Source organism: Meriones unguiculatus, chromosome 21 (genome assembly GCF_030254825.1).
Source record: "Meriones unguiculatus strain TT.TT164.6M chromosome 21, Bangor_MerUng_6.1, whole genome shotgun sequence".
Taxonomy (NCBI): Eukaryota; Metazoa; Chordata; class Mammalia; order Rodentia; family Muridae; genus Meriones; species Meriones unguiculatus.
The window spans coordinates 56,840,753-56,861,805 of NC_083368.1; the positions used below are offsets into that span (position 1 = coordinate 56,840,753).

Below are 21,053 nucleotides of genomic sequence, written 5' to 3' on the forward strand. Positions count from 1 at the left end.
CACAGGCTGGCGTGTAATAGGCTGTACCTCCGGGCACAGAGGATCCAGCGCCCTCTTCTGCTCCCTGCAGGCACTGCATGTTCCCAGAGCAGGTACATGCAAACAAAATACACATACACATAAAAAATACACCATTAAAAGGAACTAAGATGGTAAAAATCACGCGCACAGTTAAGCTGCCTGTGGTGCTACCCCAAATCTCCACTGCTCAAGGAATCAGCGTCAGGAAAATTGCTTGATCCAGGAATTGGGGACCAGCACAGGCAACATAAAAACGTTAAAAATCCAACAAGAAAACCACACGCGCACGCACACACTAGCGCTTTGGAATCATGGTAAGGCGGGGCACTTGCCTAGCATGTGCAAGTCCTGGGTTCCATCATCCGTGATATAGAAATTACTGCAGATCACGAACGATCCAAGACAGGACTGGTCCCCGACTAGGCTGGATTCCAGCGGAAATCAGACGTCGGAGTCACGCACGGGGCGCGAGATGGGTTACGGGTTAGATGAGCGCGCTGGCCGCAGAGCAGCCACCCCAGTCCCATCCCCAGGGCACGCAGGACGCAGAGAGAGGAGGACTCCGGGAAGTCCGCCAATGCCCAGCCCTCCCGGGGAAAGAGCCGCGTCTGGCTAGCGATGCTGACCCACGGGGCGCCGAGCGGAGCCTGCGAGAGGACAGCGTCCCTGCAGGAACGGGTGCCCCGCGGGGGTCGGCGAGCCCTGGGCTCGGGGGCCGCGGCGGTGGCCCGGGGCGGGGCGGGGCGGGGCGGGGCGGCACGAGGCGGAAGCGCGGGGCGGGGCGGGGCGGGCCCCGGGAGGCGCGGCTCGGCGAGGCTCTGCTCGGCGGCTCGCCGCGGGCGCACGGCGGACAGGTAGGTGCGGGCGCCGGGGGCCGCGCCGCGCCCGCCCCTCGCCGGGGGAGCGCCGGGAGCGCGGGGCGGGCCCCGAGGGCTGCGCTGCGGCCGCCGTGGTTCCGTGGGCGCGGGGCCGGCCCCGAGGGCCGAGCGGACACCCCCGCCCTCCTCCGCGAGCTTCGGCGGGGTGGAGGACGCCGAGCGCCCGCCCTGGAGCGGGGCTCCGACCCGGGACCGTGGGGCGCACGGCCAGCCCCTCCTCCCCGGCCACGCCTCACTCTTTGGACGGAGGAGGCCGAGGTTTCAGGCAGTCGCCCCCTCGCGAGGATCGAAGCGCCAGGGGCAGGCATTCGTGGGCCGGTTCTCCGAGCAGCCGGAAGGACGGGGCGTCGCGCGCCGTCTGGGTTCTTGACAGTCTGCCCCTGACTCACGGAGGAGCAGCCGAGCATCAGAGAGCGGAGGGGGAGTGGGCGCATCCTCAGGCAGAGGAGGGGGCAGGAACAGATACCAAGCCAGCGCCTCGCGGTAACCCCGAGGGCTGACCTCCCCGCTACCCCAGCGTTATGCCCCGCGTGGAGCGTTCGGGACGATCTCGAGGGACCGACCTGGCATGGGCTCCAATGAGGGGGTAGGGAAACAGGACCAGAAAGGTCGCGGGCTGGGCGACGGAGGCTGGAGTCGCTGAGGCCCTCCGGTGAGGACCGGTGCCATAGGACCGGGCGCTCCTCGCCAAGCTCCTGGCTCAAGGCTAGGGAAAGGGTAGGAGGCCACCCCTTTTAACTACTAAAAGCCCTGCTTCGGGGCTTTCCCCTGCCCTCTGGCCTTCCCCCACCCTGCCCCTGGGAGGAAGCTGGGAGAGCGCTCTTCCTGCCGCACCTGCTGCCCCGGACCTCAGCCTGTGTGCGCTCCACAGGGGCAGGCCCGGCGTGCGGCTCACCTGGAGAGGGCGGATTTACGCCCACGCCCGGTGCAGGTAACCCTTGCCGTCTCCTTGAGCAGGGTGTGGGGATGAGAACCGGGGGCTGTTCTGCCTGTGTTGCTCCGGTTCTGGCAGCATCTCCCCACTAGCTCTGGGGAGCTCTCCGTGGTCCGACTGCCCAGGCCACCTCTCCTGGGACTTCCGGACCCTGTGGGCTGTGGGCACTCTCCATCCCAGCCGGGACTCAAGGGCTGCCTCTGTGCCTAATCGCGTGGGGTCTTCGGCAGCCCATGCCCATTTTGACGTGGAAGATGGCGGGGTTGTGTTGGTTTCTCCTTTACAGGGCTCATAGCCAAGGGTCTCAGTCTGGCTTTTGCATCTTACTCCAAACCTCCAGACCCAGAAGAGGGCAGCCATGTTTAGACACTGCAGTTGCCAACTGGAAGGCCTAGAATCTGACTCAGGCCTAAGCCTTCTTTGGGCAGGAGGGAGTGTCTGGGGACGGATGCTGAGCTTGGTCTTGCTGGGTGGAGGCTTCTATGGCGGGCGATCACGCCTTCTCTTGACCCTGGTGGCCTGGCTGCTGTGCAAACCCTTTATGTCCCCACTCCATCTCAAGGGACTGACACTTCCTTACACGGAGGCCAGAGTAATTTCAAAACCTTTCTCCGACTTAAACGTCAGGCCGGGACAGAGAGCTGCATTTGTCCTCCGCCCCTTCTTGGTCCCTGAAGGCACGGGGCAGGGGAATGAGTCTCTGGTCTGCTTTTCAGACCACCCTTGGCCAGCTTCAGGCAGGCCTGGCCGTGTGGGGTCTTCGGGGTAACCTGCCTATCCTTGCGTCCACCTTTCTATGGTCAGAATTGCCGGCTGCTGGCCAACATCGCCCTCCGTTCTAGAATCAAAGCTTCTCGGGAGCTTCAGTAAACACATGGGCGTTGTGAGGAGGCTTGGGACAGGGAGCGCTCCAGAGGATGGGGTGCTGCAGGGACTCATGAGTTTTCTCTCTGTGCCCTCCCACCCTCAGCCCAGTCAGCCCAGTGAGTCAGGTTTCTGCGCTGTCCCATCGGCTACTTTCATTTCCCTTAGGTCAGGGTGGAGGCTGGCGCGGAAAGAGGAACTGAGCCACTGTCTTCTTAACTTGGGGGCAGGGCTGGAGCCTGTGACCGAAGCTGGCATCACTGTTCATGGGTCACTGACATCAGACTGTGGAGGGACACTGGGCTAGCCTGGATGTGGCACGCAATACCCACAACTCAAAAGATAGATGCTGTATGGGATTGCAGGGAAACTGAGGCTCCTTGCGGAAGATCCCAGATGGGCCTGGCGATTTTGTTCCCTTCGCCTGCTGAATGAGACACTGCTTTCTAAGGCACTGTGGCACTGTCACCTCCCCCTTTTCTGTCTCTGACTTCCCCAGGCCAAGAGTTCAAGATCAAGAGCATGGGCAAGGGAGGGACAGAACTTCCCAGGAGTGAAGATGCTGAGGTGTGGCTCTCCTGGTCCCTGGGGGGCTGTTGGCCACCAGCCATCGAAGGCAGGAGGAGAAGAAAGCCAGGCATAGGGCTCAGAAGGCTGCGGCTGCGAGCAGGACAGAAATGACCTCCGGGAACCACTCCGAGAACAAAGGCTTTAGAGGCCCTGGGGAGTGGTGGTGGGGTCCCAGGATAGCTGTACATGATTGGTTGGAACTAGACACTTCAAGGATGCTTGATTTGCATTAGGCAGCACGGTCCTATCATATGAACGGGAACCTAATTATCCTATAGGTGCAGAGAGGGGAGAGCTAGCAGAGAGCTGTGCCAAAGACCATCTATCAGATGTGGTTAGGGGCATCCATGCTTAAAGACACTCTCCAGATGAGGTCAGGAGAGAGCAGGAGGCCTGCTGAGGAGAGGGGACTCCCTCAGACAGCAGGGTCCTTCCAGTATCCCACCTGTGTCATCCTAAGCTTTGAGAAATCTGTCATCTATAGCCATGTCTAGGGTCTGGTAACTTACCATGGCCTGATTGGTGGTGACTCTAGCAGTGGTGGTAATCTGTCACCGGAGAAACTGTATGACACAAGAGGCAAGCATCCAGTAAAACGAACGTGACCAGAGGGCTAGGAGCTAGGAAAACAAGGGATTTTGAATCATCTCGGTAGCAAGTATGTACAGAGCTTTTTGAGGGCATTAACATTGGTCCTAACATTTGATACATTTACATAAAACTAACATTCTTTCCCCAGTACCAAGCAAGTCCCTGTGGTTAGCAGTAATTAAGGCCTGTGTTCTTTTGTTTTGGAGCATAACCCCAGTAAGAGAGTTGATTAGTCGCTGGAGGGATTCGGGGCTCATTCCTAGATGGCATCGCCTGGTTGTTTGTTCCGGAGGTCTCTGGTCTGGTGTGTATGGAGGATGGCAGCTGTCCTGGCTGTGGTCCTGGCAGGGGGGAATGAATACCTCTGTCTGGCTTGTGGGAGTTTCCTCTTCCTCCTAAAGACAGACCTGTGAAATGGTCACAGGCGGGTGCACCCTGGCAGGTGGTGTCTCTGCGAGAGGTTATTTTCTCTCTACACCAGAGGAAGAAAAGGAGGTAATTAGTACAGGTTAAGCTGGTAACGGTCTGGTTGACAGCACATCCGTTGGCTTAGGCCTAGAAGAGAGTTAGGGGGTAGGATAGACATTTGACTGAGGGGCGGAATGGCTGGCAGGTGGAGACCGGTGAAGGATTCTGTGGCCCCGGGGTACAGAGGGTGGTGCTAAGCAGCACCACTGTCAGCAAAGGTCTAGATGCACAGAGGAAGCCGAGGCCTCAGGTGGTGGCAAAGAAAGAAAGGCAGCATTTTCCCAGAGGATTTGTGGGCAGTGTGGGGAACAGGGGCAGGTGCTAGGGGTGTCTCTTTCCTGGTCCAGCATCCTTTGTCATTTGTCCCACCTGCTTGGAGTGTCTGAGGAATGACACACGCGTTAGTTATGTGACCTGTGTAAGAGGATTCTCTGTATGTCTTGGTAACCTTAGAAATTGACTGCACAAGGCAGGGAAGCTTAGAGATTCGGTCCTTGATGCTAACTTTGCTTTCATGAAGGAATACATCAGTTTGGAGATTGTTAACTAGCAGGATGTTCTTGGTGGCTTTTTGTTTTTCCTGTAAGGCAGCACCATGATGAGTTAGCATAGGCTTAGCTCCTGGCACGAGCTGTGGAGAGATACAGAGGCCTTGGTGATAAGAACAGCCTTAGAATGGCAGAGAAGGCTGGTCACGTGGCTTAGAAGAGTCTGAACTGTACGGTATTAAGGCGTCTCTCCTTTTCCCACTGTGATACAGTTAAATTTTATTAGTTATTTTTACCCCTGTTCTTTCACAGAAAGTGTAGCTTGTGAAGGAGTTAACTCATTTTTGTTTGTTTTAAGGTTGTTGATCATCAATTATAGTAGCTTTTATAAGATTAGGGTTTTGGGTTTTACCCCTGTTAGGTTCGAGGGCAGCTGAGTCAGTTTTTAGGCAATGTCTAGAGACTGCTCTCCATATTTAAAGCGTTTGGAATTGGGCTGTGTTGCAGCTGCAAAGGTCTGGGCCAGAGAGGAGGCCTGGTAAGAGGCAGTCCCAATATCATGGGTAGCTACAACCCACTTGTCATAATGTTCATGTTTTAGTCCCCAGCATGCCTGCCTGTGTTCCGGGGTCATCCTATTCCAGATAGGATTGTTTCAGAGCATTGCTTCAGAGCAGGGTCTGTTATCTTTCTGTCTAGACTGGCTTGTATCCTTAGTATAAAATCCTGGAGGGTCTTCATTGGGTTTTTGTTTTAGGAGGGCCAGTGGAGAGGCCTGTCCAGGTCCTGTGGATGAGGGAGTTAGAGCGTCCCAGTCCTGGAGAGCAAAAAGCGGATCTGTTCCAGTGACTCTCAGATAAAAGAGCTGCCAGTCCCTGTGACTACGAAGCTGTCCTAGGCTGTGGGGGGTGAAGTAGGCGGCTGTGCCAGAGGCAGCTGCAGCAGCAGGGTGGCGAAGGGCTTATCCGAGGGCTTTTGGGAGCCTTGGCCTTGCTTCTCCGTTTTTTGCCCTCTGTGGCCAGTGGGGAGCCAGCGTCTTTGTTCTCTATAGCCAGTAAAGGCTTGTAAGTGGGGGAGACGGGCCTGAGAGAGGAGGGGTGATGTGGGCTGCGGAGTAACTTTGTCTAATTAAGTCAGTTGTTTCTTCTAAAGCAGCTAAATCAGCTACTGGACAGTTCTCAGGGTCTTCCTCCTCATTTGAGTCCCGTCCTTCCTCTTCCTTGCTTTTCCTCCGATGGGTCATTTTGAGGCTCAGGGTTTTTTTCTCATGCACTGCCTAATAGCAGCCTCACTGGAGGAAAGAAGAGAGGCGAAGGCTGGCCTTCCTGGGCTTCTCTTTTACCAGGCAGATAAGCGACACAGGTCCAAACATTTGGGTCCGAGATATCTGCTGACAAGACTCACTCAGATAATGAGGTGTGAATTGGAGCACCTCATTCTAGAATTCTAAGCCTTCCTCTTGGGAGATTTTAAGCCCTCTAGATTTAAATCAAGCTCTGAGGGAACGAATTTGGAGAACTCTCTGATATGATACTGAGCTTCCCATAATTAGGAAAGAAAGAGAGCGCCGTTAGAAACTTGAAGTTTCCAAGGCAAGTTTAACTTTCCTGGGGCAATCCACTCGGGGGAGTGAGAAGCCCCAGTGAGCACAAGCCTGTAAAGTGAAGAAAGCACCTGTCCTCAGGACTGGAAGGTCAAGCAAAGGGTTTCCCTGCCGCGGGGGTGGGGGTGGGGTGCACAATATGGCCAGTCCTCAGGATGGGAAGGTCAGGTTTTAGGGGGTGTTCACCGTCCTGGTGCAGTCAGGAGCCCCATGTTGGGCGCCAGCTGTGGCTCTCCTGTCCCTGGAGGAGAAGGTGAGGTACAAAGCTCTGAAGGCCACAAACACAACAGAACAGCCTTTGGGAACCACTTCAGGGAGTTCGACTTTATTGGGGGAGAACAAAGGCTTTAGGGTCCCTGGGGAGTGGTGGTGGGCTCCCAGGATAGCTGTACATGATTGGTTGGAACTAGACACTTCAAGGATGCTTGATTTGCATTAGGCAGCATGGTCCTATCATGAACAGGAACCTAATTATCCTATAGGTGCAGAGAGGGGAGAGCTAGCAGAGAGCTGTGCCAAAGACCATCTATCAGATGTGGATAGGGGCATCTATGCTTAAAGACACTCTCCAGATGAGGTCAGGGGAGAGCAGGAGGCCCTGCTGGGGAGAGGGGCCTGCAACCTCAAACCGCAGGGCCTCCAACAGGGAAGAGGCAGCTCTAGGCTGCTCTTAGTTTCATGTTCTGTCAAGAGGAGAGTGAGCAGGTAGAGAGGAGGGTGCCAGAGCTTCATGGGTCCTGTGGACCTATGTAGAGAAATGTTAATTAAGAACATGACTGTTCTGGCAGGAGATCACATCCAAAGACCTTCTAGGTCTGTGTGATCCGGCTGGAATACAAACACACATTTTATCCAGGAGACAGAGGCAAGCAGATCTGAGTTCAAGGTCAGCCTGGTATAGAGCAAGTTTCAGGTAAAGAAACGCTTAGATCCAGGTGTGGTGGTACATGCCTTTAATCCCAAACACTGAAGGTAAAGATAGTTTGTAGAAGGAAGCACCCATGTTTGAAAGTGATGTCTGATTGAGTGGCAGAAATGGTGACTAATCAGAGAAAGATTTGACAGGGTAGGATACGCCCAGCTCTCGGGAGGAGAGAGAGGAAAGGGAAGCTACTTAAGGGGCAATGCAGAGAGAGAGAGAGAGAGAGAGGACAGTTTTACCAGGACAATAATAGAGAGATGAGTTGCAGAGAGAGAATTCAGGTGAAGACTGAAGGAGCCAGAGAATGAGAAGGATCCAGGAGATTAGAGCAGATTGCAGGTGTTAGTCTGAGGCCAAGCAGAGCAATTCAGGGGCTGAGAGAAAAGCCAGATTGAAAAAGTCATCTGGGAGAGGAGATTGAGCCAGAACAGCTGAGCTGAACCAGCCGGCCCAGAGCTCTTTCAGCAGTGAGTCTCAGAGGCTGAAGACATTGTAGGGCTGGGTTAGATGGTACAGAGGCCAGAAGCTTCCGGGACTAGGCCTAGGCTAGCAGAAGGAGGAAGTAAGTCTCCAGACAATAATTGAAACAGGAGAGTAAAAGTTATTTTTACAGAACTAACTGGAGTGAGTGTGGCTCACTCAGAGAGTGGCTGAGGGGCTTACCTCCTCCACTGGGAAGCTGTTGGCCTGCATTTCCTGCCACTGTGGGTGTGGCACACACAGGTCAGCAGCAGCACAGGCTTCCTAAGCTCTGAATGGATTTGAGAGGAGGAGCAGGAACCAAAATCGAGGACATTGATGGCTTCAGGGTGGTCCATCTGAGCTGCGTACCTGGTGTCATTTGAGTGGATTGCTGGGATTTCTATCAAGAGGTCAAGGGGAAGAAAGCTTCACCAGCGGGAGAGCTGAGGAGAAACAGAGCGACACATGGTCTCAGCCACAAAGTGGCAGAAGAGCCTGGGTGTTGGGTGTGCGCTCACCCCAACCCCACTCACGTGCTGCTCCTGTCTAAGGTCAGAAGCCTGCGGGGAAGGGTAGCTCAGGGAAAGGAAGAGGAGTCAGCTGCAGAGGGACAGGCTGAGCAGGACAGACAGACAAGGCATGGTGGGCTAGCCATCCCTGAGAAGTGCCTGTCAGCTCAGCGCCATGCGAGGGAGCCAGCTTTGACTCCACAGTGCTGGGTGGCCTGGCCTGGGACAGTTCTCTTGGGAAGCAGCAGCTGGGAACTGATGGCACCTCAGGAACGAGTGGTCCACTGAAGGAAGGTGCCCACAGCACTCATTCGCACAGAGATCTCCTGCCTCCTAACAGGAATCACAGGCTGAGCGAGCCGTGACAAGGGTGCCGAGGGTTGGAAGGCAGCCGGCCTCAGACACCTCGGCGGGCAGCAGAGACCAGCCCGCCTCACCTCGTTGTCGGTTGCAGAGGCCCACCCTGCTCTCTCCCGCAGAGCCCTTTGCCATGAACCAGCCGGCCCCAGCGATGCCCGCCCCACCCCGGCGCGTGAGGCTGAAGCCCTGGTTGGTGGCCCAGGTGAACAGCTGCCAGTACCCGGGGCTCCAGTGGGTCAACGGGGAAAGGAGGCTCTTCTACATACCCTGGCGCCACGCCACACGGCACGGCCCTGGCCAGGACGGAGACAACACCATCTTCAAGGTGAGCCGCGGGGAGGGCGCTGCTGGGCCTCCGGGGCCGCCCTCGGCCCCTGGCGCCGGCCACCCTGCCGCTGCTCAGGGCATCGCACCTAGACTCGGGTGCAGGGTCACTGTTTCTCATCTGTAGCATGCAGCAGGGTGGGGACAGAAGGGCTGGGGGGGGGGGTCCTGTAGCTCCTTGCAGCACGCCTTGCTCCTGAGTTACTGTTACACGGAACTACACGCCTCGTGCACGCATGCGCTACATGAAGTCACCAGCTCCTCTTTTGATCACAAAATCTTTTAGTTTTGGTCTGGGTTTCCAGTCAGGGTCAGGTTGTCAGGCCTGCTGGCAGGTGCCTTTCTGGGTAGAGCCATTTTGCTGGTCCACACATACTAATTTTTAAAAATAATTTAAATTTTATTTTATGTGCATTAGTGTGAAGATATCAGATCCCTTGGAATTGGCATTACAGACAGCTGTGAGCTGCCATGTGGTTGCTGGGAATTGAACCTGGGTCCTTTGGAAGAGCAGACAGCGCTCTTAGCCACTGAGCCATCTCTCCAATCCCATATACTGACTTTTAACCTGAATCTTTTCACCCAACATCAGAATTAGGTTTCCAACATCCATCTGCATCGCTTTTCATGGCCATTTAACAGGCCACTGGAAGGATTTGGTAAAACTCAGTTACCCAGTTCCAGTTAAATTTGTTACAGCGAACAGATGCTGACTGAAAACACTTTGAAATAGTATTTTTAAAGACTTTATGCTTTATCCTTACCACAATTTGTGTGGCTATCTCTATATTCTATGTGAATTCTGTCAAAATTAAGCCATTAGTTTTAAAGAGAAGAAAAGCTTATAATCCTGGCACCGCCAGATTGCCGTCAATTGGGAGCGAGGGTCCGTTTTCTCGGGTTCTTTGCCGCGGTAGTGCTTGCCCTCCCAGCAGCGGTGAGACTCGCAGAGAATTCATCGGGTTTGTCTGAGCCATGAGGGCTGGCCGAGGCCTGGTCATTTCCACCCAACACAGACAAGGCCTGCAGCTTGTCAAGGTTTAGCCTGGTGGCCAAGGCCTCCGCAGTGACTGGGCTGGGACGAGGGACTTGCTGGGGCCTCCGGTGCCCTGTGCTCCACAGTCCTCTGTTCCTCCCACAGGCCTGGGCTAAAGAGACGGGCAAGTACACGGAGGGGGTGGACGAGGCCGACCCAGCCAAGTGGAAGGCCAACCTGCGCTGCGCCCTTAACAAAAGCCGCGACTTCCGCCTGTTCTACGACGGCCCCCGAGACATGCCGCCGCAGCCCTACAAGATCTACGAGGTCTGCTCCAGTGGGCCTGCCCCCTCAGGTATGACGGCCCGTGTGACCGCCTGTGGCGTCTGGGCTTCAGGGGAGGCCTTGGCTGCTGCTTGGTTCTGGCTCCTGTGACGTGGAACCCCGGAGTCTGGGCAACCTCTGGCTGCCCCGGGAGAGCCGCAGCTTGCCCCGGCTCCTGTTTCGTCACTGACTTCCTGCCTTGCTCTCTCTCCCTGGACATGCAGAGTCCCAGCCCACTGATGAATGCATTCTGGGAGAAGAGGAAGAGGAGGAAGAGGAAGAGGTGTGTGGGGCTGAGCCACCAAGGGGCTCAAGGGAAGGGGCTGTTCTCACCAAGCTTCTGCAGCCAGCTCTGGCGGGGCTGGCCCTGGGGCGGCTCTGCTGCCCTGTCCTGCTTTAGGACCCAGCGTTCTCTACAGCCCTCAAAGGGGTTGTCCTTTGATTCTGAGGGAGAACAGTGTCCACCTTGCCCCTCCTAGGGCATTGCTGTTACATGGTGTGTTATGTGGCTGGGCTTGTGCAGGGGGGGGGGTACCACTGCCTGCAGAACGCACCCTTGGAAAAGGAAAGAGGGGCATCCCCACGGCCCCCGAGGATGGCATACCTGGGACCAGCCGTGGGATCTGGCCTCCACTGAGCTCAAGCTGGGGGTTGCCTCAGCCTCCGGCCAACTTAATAACCTGTCCGTCCTCCTTTGCCCCTGTCTTCCTCTTCAGCTCCAGAGAATGTTACCAGGCCTGAGCATCACAGGTGGGGCTGGGAGGTGGTGTGCTGGGGGGTGGGCTGTCTAGCCTAAGAAGTGACAGGCACCCTAGGTGCTTGGGAGGGCACTGAGAGAGGCTGGGGAGGCAAGCCAGGAGTCAGGCCTGTTAGTCACTGTCAGTCAGTCCCTAACAGCTGTGCTCACCCACCCTCTGCAGAACCTGTGCTGCCCGGACCTCCCCTAGCACCCTATTCCTTGCCCGAGGAAGACATCAAGTGGCCACCTGCTCTCCAGCCGTCGGTAGGGCTGGGCCCCCCTGCCCCAGATCCCAATCTCGTGGTCCCTCCCTGTGGAAATCCTGCTGGCTTCAGGCAGCTTCTTCCTGCCGACCTGGAGCCTGGACCTCTGGCCCCCAGCCTGGCCCCCACAGAACAACTCCTGCCTGACCTGCTGACCAGTCCGCACATGCTGCCTTGTAAGGACTTTGGTGGGCCACTCGGGCTGGCCGGGCAGAGCAGCGGTGGGGCTGGGGCAGGGTGGGCGAGGGAGGAGGAAGGCAAGGAAAACAGGCTGACTGGCCAGTCTTCCTGGGTCAGGGGTACACCGAGGAGGCTGGCTGCCTAAGAGCCGTGGGGCTCACAGCCAGGGCCACCGATTCTCTGCTCCGCAGTGACTGACTTAGAGATCAAGTTCCAGTACCGGGGGCGCCCGCCCCGTGCTCTCACCATCAGCAACCCTCAAGGCTGTAGGCTCTTCTACAGCCAGCTGGAGGCTACCCAGGAGCAGGTGGAGCTCTTCGGGCCCGTGAGCCTGGAGCAGGTGCGCTTCCCTAGTCCAGAGGAGATCCCCAGCGAGAAGCAGCGCTTCTATACAAACCAGCTGCTGGACGTCCTGGACCGTGGGCTCATCCTCCAGCTGCAGGGCCAGGACCTGTACGCCATCCGTCTGTGCCAGTGTAAGGTGTTCTGGAGTGGGCCCTGCGCCGTAACCAATGGCTCATGCCCCAACCCCATCCAGAGGGAAGTCAAGACCAAGCTCTTTAGCCTAGAGCAGTTTCTCAATGGTGAGGTCCATTCCGTGCTGCCCCGGCCGTCCCTCACTCAGGGTGGGGTTCTAACCTCTAACCGGAGGCCTTAATTTTGATGCAGAACTCATCCTGTTCCAGAAGGGCCAGACCAACAGCCCGCCTCCTTTTGAGATCTTCTTTTGCTTTGGAGAGGAGTGGCCTGACCTCAAGCCCCGAGAGAAGAAGCTTATCACCGTGCAGGTGCGCCCTAGCCACCTCTGCTGTAGCCTGGCTATCGGCAGCATGGGGCTGGGCTCTCGGTCCAGGGGAGAGGTGCAGCCCTCCAGCCAGGACGACTTGGTTTCGAGGGCTGGAGGGGACGGCCAGCATCGGCCTCTGGGTGTCTTTACGCCCACCTGGGCTGAATGGTCTGGCCACACTTTTCCATGTCCCCCTGCTCCAGGTGGTACCTGTCGCAGCCCGGTTGCTGCTGGAGATGTTCGCAGGGGAGCTTTCTTGGTCTGCAGACAGCATCCGCCTGCAGATCTCGAACCCGGATCTCAAGGACCACATGGTGCAGCAGTTCAAGGAGCTGCATCACATCTGGCAGTCCCAGCAGCGGCTGCAGCCCATGGCCCAGGTCCCTCCTGTGGCAGGCCTTGATGCTGGCCAGGGGCCCTGGCCCATGCACCCAGCTGGCATGCAGTAACAAGGTTACAGATGGTGGCTGACTTGGCCTGCAGCAGCTCTGTTCACCGTTATGGCTCTGTAGTGGCCCCGGCTGACCCCACTGGCTGCGGGGCTCAGAGTCTTCTGGAAGCAGTCAGGACATAGGAGAGAGGCCTGAGGTCACGTTCTCCCCAACATTCCTCACTTTGAGCAGTCTTCTGGTGATTAATCTGCCTGGTTCTCAAGAAATGCATCCAGAGGCCCAGTGGGAGGCAGGGACCACCACCACCTGGAACCTTCCATCCAGTTTCCCCTTCCCCCCAGGGCCAACTTTTATGGTTGCCCCAATTCCTTTAGCAAAAAGCACCAGTGTTGTGGGCCTTTTGCAGAGACTGGGCCTGAGGTGGGGAGTCCCTGGTTTGAGTCTTTCTCATTATCGTCTAACAAGGCCGTCACCAGACACGTGGGGCTGGCAGCTGCCCCTTCAGAGGCTAAGAAGCTGGGGTAGAAAGCAGACTTTAATATATTTTTGGATTAATAAATGCTAAAGTTGACTGTTTCCAGTGCCAGTAGCTTCTGTGTCCTATCTCTTCAGACTGTTCAGTTGCCACTGGCCTTGGTAGGGGTGCCCTGGCCCAGGGTTCCGCCAGTCAGTCAGTGGGCCTTCAGACACCTGGAGGGCTTTGCTTTCAAGGAGGAAGCAGACTGAGGCAGATGTGGACGTCTGTGTGCTAAGAACTGTCCACACCTTCCCAGAAGAGAGTAAAAAAGGAATAATCGGTATTCTTGCCACACCTCAGGCCATCCAAATCTGGGAATTTTTTTTTTTTTTTTCTTGAGATCAGACTGGCCTTAAACTTGTATTGGCCAAAGCTGGCTTTGAACTCATCTTCTGTCCTTGCCCCTGCCTCCTGAGTGCCGGGACAACCGTGTAGCTCAGTGGTATAGTGCTTGCCTGTAACACAGGAAGTGCAGTGGTTCAATGCCAGCCCGGAACAGCCAGGCTACAGGAGTGGAACAAGTTAAAAAACAAGTCTTATCCTCCTGCATGTGCTACTAATATTAAGATATTACATGCAAAATGGTGGCTCCTCACCGGGATCTGCCTCACCAGGATCTGCCTCACTGGAATCATTCTCTAGTTTGAACAACTGTTTTATCTTTTTTTGCGTGGGCGGGGTGGAGAACACACAATCTATCATGCTGGCTGAACTCAAGCTTCCTTTGTAGACCAGGGTGGCTTTGAATGCAGATCCCCCTGCCTCCACCTCCAGTGATGGAACAGAGTGTGCGCCACCGTGCCTGCCTGGCTTATTTTCTTCTTACGTGGAAGACTTTAAACACTTGTGAATATAGAAAAATGTTATGAAAACCCCATATCAGTTTTAAAAATTGTCAATTCCCATTCAGGCTCCCTACTATAATTATTCTGAAGCAAATACAGAAATAGTGTTTCATATAAAAATATTTAACATCTATTCTCCTAAATTTTTAAGGATGTTATCTACCACTGAGCTAAATTCCTTGCTATTAATTTTTTTTCCTTTAAAGAAATGTTTTTAATCAAACATCCAGTTTATAGGGCTAGAGAGATCCCCCAACCTATTACAAAAACAACCAACCAACCAAAAAAGGTGAGGCACAAAGTGTGCTGTCACTGGGAGGCAGAGCTCACTGGCCAGCCAGCCTAGCTAATTAACGAAGCCCAGGTTCTATGAAGAGTTAGGGAGACTGTCCACACACTCACACCGACACACATTCAGTAGTCAATGCAGTCTAGTGTCACACATTCAAGGAGAAACGTCATTCTCCAGTGACGAAGCAGCATTGTTCCCAATTCTAACTGTCGGATGACGCATTCTGTATGCTGCTGAAGTCCAGAGGCTTGATCAAATTCAGGTTTTGGTTCTCTGCAAGGACGGCAAGCCTCTCCCATGGCTATGGAGCGGCAGTGGTGAGACAGCTGGGTGAGTAAAAGCACTGTGTGCAGGCCTGACCTGAGTTTGCTCAGGTGGAAAGAGAAAGCATGTGCCGTACATCATCAGACACAATACATGAAGTTAAAAAACCAAATGCAGAGGCAGGGGGATCCCTGTGAGTTCAGGACCAGCATGGTCTACAGAATGAGTCCCAGGACAGTCAAGGCTACACAGAGACACCCTGTCTCAAAAAACAAACAAAACCAAAAAAAGTAAAGCAAAGCAAACAACCAAACCCAAGCAACCCCAGCAAGGCTGGAGGAGTAAGCTCGGTTCTAGGGTTAGAACCCAGCTCTGTCAACAGCGCCAGGCGTGGAACGCACTCGCACTCCCAGCACTTTGGGAGAATGAGGCGAGAGGATTAGAGCACAGCCACTCCAAGGCTACTGAGACCATGTCTCAAAACAGAAACCTTCGCTCTGCTCCCTCTAATACTTCATTTTCAGTCTGTGGAAGAGCTGCTACATTCTTGCACTTCTCAACATTCTCCAACCAAAGCAGCACATTACCACCTCCTTGTTCTTACTTTGTTTGGCTTTTCTTTCTTCTTCTTCCACCCCTCCTACCCTTTGGGTTTCAGGACCCCATACAAGACACCGTGTTAGGGCATTGTGTTCTTACCTTGTCTGCGAGGTTTCCACACTGGGGTTTTAAGCCACAGAAATATCCTTCTTCTGGTCTCCATGGTGATGTGTGACGTCTCCCCCTCCCATGCAAATGCACAAGTAACACACAGATGCATGCGTGTATCACATACACCCCCCCAGCTTAGTGCACACGTCTATATGCACGTGAGCACACAGTTCCTTCCCGGTGAGTCTGCAGGGAAGGACAGAGCCTGCAGCTCCTTGGGCAGGACCTGCCTTTTTAGACTGTGCTGGGATGCCTGTGAGATTCCACGAAGGCCGACTGATCACACAGGGGGATTAGCCCTCTCATTTCTGAGCACCGAGTAGTGAAAGGAAAGAAAAACAATCACTGGTAAAATTTTAAAAATTGGTTTTTATTTTTTCTGCCCTTTTTTTTTTTTTTTGGTGCTGTTGATTTATTCTTGAGATGGCTACACCACAGGACAGAACAGTGCCCTTGAAGGCAATTAATTTTCACACTTTTTAGCAAAATACAGGTAGTCCTGCAAATACATTTTCTCCATACTCTCACCCTCTGTTCTGCTTCCCCCCATCTTATGGATGAATTCACTAAGAAAAAAAAAATTTAATACACATCTGTGTCCTCTCCATCCACCCCAGTTTTGGCTTGTCCCCAGGGCTGATGGCAAACGCATGGGAGCTGGAGCAGACACGGCAACTCGGCAGCCAGGGCTGTGCTCTACATGGATAGCAACTCTGGCCCTGGCTGGTCCTGACCGCCACCCATGACCACGGCAGAAAACAGAGCAGGCTCCTTGCGTGACGTCTCTAAAGGTGGGCAGCTGGTGTGTGTGTTCCTGGGTTGGCCGGTGTAAGGAAGGAGAACAGAGGGCGGGAGCGGCCTGAGTCTCGACTCCAACTGAGCAGTGCCCCTCCCCCCACTTCCCTCAGGTGCTGTCTCAAGCTCTCACTGTTGTTCCCGTGTGCACTGCATGCTGGTGTGTCTGGGTGTGCGCAGCATCTGCTGCCAGGTCAGCGTGGCAGTTCTGCTTTCAGCTCAGCTTTTTTTTTTTTTTTTTTTTTTGGTAATTTTTTTTTTCTTTTCTTAAATTTCCTTAAATTATTTTTCCGTTTAGAAAAGAAGTTCACCAGGAAACTAGTTCCCCTCCCACCACATCGGACAGGCTGCAGCCATCCTTAAAAACCGTGCTGTTTCTCCCTCACGCCCCACACAGGGACTCCTTAGGGTGCCTCGAAGGTTGAAGTCTCTCCCTGTCTGGCAGGATGCTCTGGTGGCAGCCAAGGCCCCTCTGCCACAACGGAGGTTTCTGATTGTGGGACACAGTCTGGGTTGTTTTCTTCCTGTCTTCTAATAAAAAAGACATTCCTGACAAAAGAGAAGAGAGAGTGAGCAGGACCAGAGCCAACACGGTGCATCTATCTGCTCAGGCACCTCACTGTGGACTGTTGCACAACTCCAGTTAACAAACAGGCAAAACCAAAGTTTGGCTTTTTCCAATTTGCAATTCCAAGGCAACAATCACTTCGATAAAACACTGCCTGCTGCTTGTCTCCTGTGCTGAGCTGCAGACACTAGCCATGAGGCTGGGAGGGAGCCCGCAGAGCTAAGCCTTCTGTGCAAAGTCACCAGAAAAGCTCACTTTAACCTGTTAAATATTTAGTCTTCGTGTAAGATTTAATTTTGAAAAATGTTTAAACCACTGATCCAGGCTCTATGAGAAGAGTGCTGTACAGATGTGCCACCCGTTACAGTGGTTAAAAGTGAGGATTCTGGTACCAGAACGCCTACCCCTGAAACCTGGCTCCCCTAGTTTCTAACTGTAACATTCAATAAGTTGTTAAACATCTTTGGCCTTCAATTTCCTTTTTTGTAAAATGAGTACAGTGGCAGAAACCTGCAGGAAGATTCTCTTGGTTAATCCAGTCAACACACAGGAATAGCACCTGACTCTTAGTAAGGGTCTCATGAACGTGAGCCGTGAACATCTAAAGCTTGCTACCAGCAACCTTTTGAGGTGCGTCAATGTTAGCGCTCAGACAGTAATAGCATCATCTGAGGCTGCAAACCCTGGCAACCTCAGATGATGTTACTACCCATTAAAGAACCAACATCTAGGATAATTTTGGGTGTGTTAAGACACTACTGAACATCACCTTGACATATCAGTACATCTATTACAGAAACTACCACAGACCCTGAATATTGTTCACTGGGACAGTATACTCTCCTTAAGATGTCGAGGGGGAGGCTTGAAAACCGCCTTTCTGCACTCAGGCAGTTAATCTCGGCGACCCACCTTTTCCACCCAGGCACTGCCCTGCTCAGCTGAGCTTCCTGCTTCGCTTCAGATCAGAAGGAACACACATGGAGAAAGGTGACCATCGGGGGACAGCCAAAGCAACTTCTGCTCTGTGCGCTGCCCTGGCATTTCAGCCATCAGGGCAGTAAGGGTCAGCTACTCGCACATTAATCCTGGCCAGTCTGCTTTACAAGACTGTGCCAGGGGTTGCGTTCTCAGCGAAGTAGCAGAGGCTAAAAGTACTGACTTGCTTGTCCAAAGCAAGCACAGATCAGGCTAGAGGTCTCTATGAGGGAAGAAATTTTCCTGGTGCATTCTGCAAGTTTCCCTCTGTGGAGCGGGACATGAGATCCGATACACTGATGACCTGCCTGCTCTGGGCCAAGACAACCAAGGTCCCGCACACTTCAGCTGAACACAAAGTTCCCCCTCGATCTGAGCTCTGGGCCAGATCATGCCCTCACGAGCCCAGGAAGAACAGGAGGGGTAGAACTCACCTGGGACAGGCACAGTGCGGGGGCGGGAGCTTGAGCTATCGGAACAGCCGGGTGAAGTCTCGCAAGGCCCAGCAGACCTGCTTACATTCCTCAGCACTGGAAGACAGAAGGCGGGTGGGCGCGGTGGTCCCTGACTGAAGACAAGAGTGCCAACACACCGGGGAGAGGCACGCTGCAAAGGGCCCACTCCGCCAGGAACATCTGCCCAAGACCAACCTGGATCTCAGGTCAAATTAAGTATTATAAAGGAAGATAACCACAGGCTTGGTTGTCCTCAGAAAATGGGCTCTGGGCTGAGTCCTAGCTCCTGTGTCAACCTTTGCTTTAGTCTCCTCCTGTGTGTTAGTACTTCCTGGTACTCAAAGGATCAAACCAATTCATATATATAAAACATGCGCTGCGAAAGAGCAGTGAGCAGTAAATGCAAGTTCCCAACACGGTGGAAGGGACCGAGATGTGCTCAAAAGCTGACACCGGCGGCCCCCACAGGCCCTGTGCTGGCTGAGGTCCTCTGCTCTCCCTGCTCTCCTCCAGGCGGATCCTGTGCACAGGCCTTGCCCCATAAGCTGGAACTAGCAGGCATTGGTTTCCCAGCCAAACAGCTGCTCAGGCTCTCCTCGGGGGGGGTGGGGAGGGGGGGAGAAAGGAAGGGGCTAACACATGCAGAAGCGGAGGAAGGATGAGCAGAACATCGTTCTCAGCAAATGCTGAGATGTCCAGTGGACATTTTTCCCCAAAACATTTCCTTTAAAACCCACCCAACGGCAGCTGAAGCAGATTTCATCCTTCTGGACATTTCCTAACAGCTCTGCTGACGGAACCCCAGCTAAGTGAAAGCAACGGGAAAGAAAGCACTACCTAACACACTCTCTTGAAGCCCTGTCCTGGCTCCAGGATACAGCCTAGAACTCAAACCTACAAGCAGGCAGACTTGCCATCCTGTGGGGCTTGAAAACCACAGGTGGTAACTGTTAAGGGCTACCCAACAGAAAAGGCATCAAACGTCTACCTCCAAATTCCCTCAGCAACATGATGATGAAAACCTTGACTCTAGCAGTCGACAGCAGAGCAGTTCAGAAATTTTCTTCCAGTTTTACAGTTGGCATGTAACGACTCAACTATACCCTCCACCTGGCATTCTGGGGGATTGAACGCAGGGCCTTATGCGTACTATGTAATAACTGTACCATCAAAAAGCTCAATAAAAACACAGAACAAAAATAAAACCCAAATAAAACCAAAACAAAATTGCAAAAAGCTCCTTAAATGCCAGCACCGCTTCCTTACCTTGGTTCTTGCAGCACTGACTGGTTTCTAGTCTCTGGTTTTATTCTCTAACTCCTATTACTTTTCTAGGTTCCATTTTCTAGTCTAGTCCCGTAATTCCAAGTCTTCTCCCAAATATGTTTCTGGCCACTCTTCCTCAAGACTCAACCTTCTAGGCATGCGCTGAGAGACTGGACCCTTTGATCTCGTGTAGGTAATGGCAACCTGGGTATCTGGTCCCTTGCCCCACAACCAACACTTTCCATGCCCAGCATCATTTAGCTTTAAGATGGTCACATGTGGCAGTCACACCAACATGGAGAAGATGTAAATAATGGCAGGAGTTCTTCTAGTCTTCATCAATTTGAGCTAGTGATGGCTTAGCATGTTTTTAGAAGGGAAAACGATATTCCAGGCTAACTAGCGACGAGAGCTGGGGAACTCATTACCAACACCACCTGAGAGGCAGGCCGGGACCTGCTAGAGTGAAGCTGAACCAGTTCACCCTCCCTGCCAGGGCGGCAAACCAAACAGCATGTTGAGGCAAGAGTTGGAGGACCTTAAAACCAAAAGGGGGACTGAGTCATGCACAGGGTCAAGGGCAACACACACCAGAGAGTTACTAAGAGAAGGTGAGCAATCTCAACCCCTTCTTAGCTCCACACTGCCTCCTTCCTTTGCTCACACGCCTACCCGCTGTCTGCCACAGACTGCTCCGGCAGCTGCAGAACTTGTTCAGCAATGAGGGTCAGGCTACAGGGTTCAGTTCTGCTCTCGCTGGGCAAGGATCAAGGCCACAGTTACGCACAGTATTGCTTTACTCACACCTTTCCCTTCGCCCTGCCGTGAATTAGAACGACGGCAGTGACCTGGAGTTCAGATACATTCATTATCTATTCATATATTTGTTCCATCGAGAGCACTGGTCCTGTGGAGACGTATTCCAAAATGTGTGGGTGGCTGCTGTAGAGCTGGCAAGAGACATGCCCAAGCAGGCCTGGAAATGGGCAATGACATGTGGCACCTTCTTTTCCAAACAAAAACGAGTTAAACTTCACGGATCATTTATTATGTGTGGGAGCTCTGGGACTCCATTTGGCATCTCTTAATAGCCCTTTAAGGTAGTACTAACTCATCTGCAAATGAATTAACTGAAGTTAAAATTAACAGCATAATGCAAGATTCAAACCAACAGTCTCTGGAGGAGTCCCCTACTCTTCCATTTGCCTCAAGGAAATCAGAGCCAACAGACCATGGTTTCTGTTGACCAGATGGAGCAAAGAGAAACAGAAGCAGCGAGAAGCAATTTCACCTGAGCCCGCACGCAGGTGAGATGTTGCCCTACCGCAAAGAATCACAGTGAAAAGAAATCAGATCGTTTCATTAGCTCACCGGGTCCAGATGTTAACCGATCCAGGGGAACCCTCACTTTGGGCAGTGTCTCAAAGGCCAGTCACCATACTAATTTTCAGCCATGCATGTTGTCGACAAAGTTAAAATCTCAGTGAGTTCTAGTGCATGACATGACCTTTAGCCACTTATGAAGCCACAAAGCAACAGCATACACTTCTCTCTCCTTTTCTCAATTGTCAGTTAAAGACAAAAATCTCACATCACAGTAAGGCCGACCTGAAACTAACTACAGAGCCTAGGTTGGCCTTGAACTTCCAATGATCCTCCTGCCTCAGCACCCACGTGGCCTTTTAAGATGGTGTCTCATGTAGCTTA

The 21,053-nt window shown here is 53.4% G+C and overlaps 2 protein-coding genes across 10 annotated transcripts in view; one reads left to right on the plus strand and one right to left on the minus strand.

Annotated features, from left to right (window-relative positions):
- The first annotated feature begins 803 nt into the window (after positions 1-803).
- On the plus strand, positions 804-16,504 carry Irf5 (interferon regulatory factor 5). Of its 5 annotated transcripts, none has more exons than XM_021641285.2 (9): positions 804-875; positions 8,790-8,995; positions 10,136-10,325; positions 10,519-10,577; positions 11,011-11,044; positions 11,215-11,472; positions 11,668-12,060; positions 12,146-12,264; positions 12,467-13,231. In XM_021641285.2, the coding sequence occupies exons 2-9, from the start codon at positions 8,801-8,803 to the stop codon at positions 12,710-12,712; spliced, it is 1,494 nt and encodes a 497-aa protein (XP_021496960.1). In that variant the 5' UTR covers positions 804-875; positions 8,790-8,800; the 3' UTR covers positions 12,713-13,231. The 5 variants fall into 5 exon arrangements, with proteins under 5 accessions (XP_021496960.1, XP_021496961.1, XP_060229885.1 ...); XM_021641286.2 differs by lacking the exon at positions 804-875 and adding an exon at positions 1,651-1,830; XM_060373902.1 differs by lacking the exon at positions 804-875 and adding an exon at positions 1,676-1,830 and having other exon boundaries at positions 8,651-8,995.
- Tnpo3 (transportin 3) overlaps positions 15,634-21,053 on the minus strand; it is a 72,119-nt gene continuing 66,699 nt past the window's right edge. For 3 of the 5 annotated variants that reach the window (XM_021641283.2, XM_021641282.2, XM_060373898.1), the window contains 2 exons: positions 18,060-18,193; positions 15,634-16,628 (listed from right to left, as the gene is read on the minus strand). In XM_021641283.2, coding sequence (XP_021496958.1) covers positions 16,462-16,628; positions 18,060-18,193 — 301 coding nt within the window. In that variant the 3' untranslated portion in view covers positions 15,634-16,461. The remainder of the gene's footprint in view (positions 16,629-18,059; positions 18,194-21,053) is intronic. The other 2 variants (XM_060373900.1, XM_021641284.2) reach the window with 1 other exon arrangement.

Bases quoted from the DNA above. Each gene is read 5' to 3' on its own strand.
- Irf5 (XM_021641285.2), top strand. From the start codon at position 8,801: ATGAACCAGCCGGCCCCAGCGATGCCCGCCCCACCCCGGCGCGTGAGG. The intron at 8,996-10,135 runs GTGAGCCGCGGG...TTCCTCCCACAG, and splicing joins GAGACAACACCATCTTCAAG to GCCTGGGCTAAAGAGACGGG. The intron at 12,061-12,145 runs GTGAGGTCCATT...ATTTTGATGCAG, and splicing joins CCTAGAGCAGTTTCTCAATG to AACTCATCCTGTTCCAGAAG.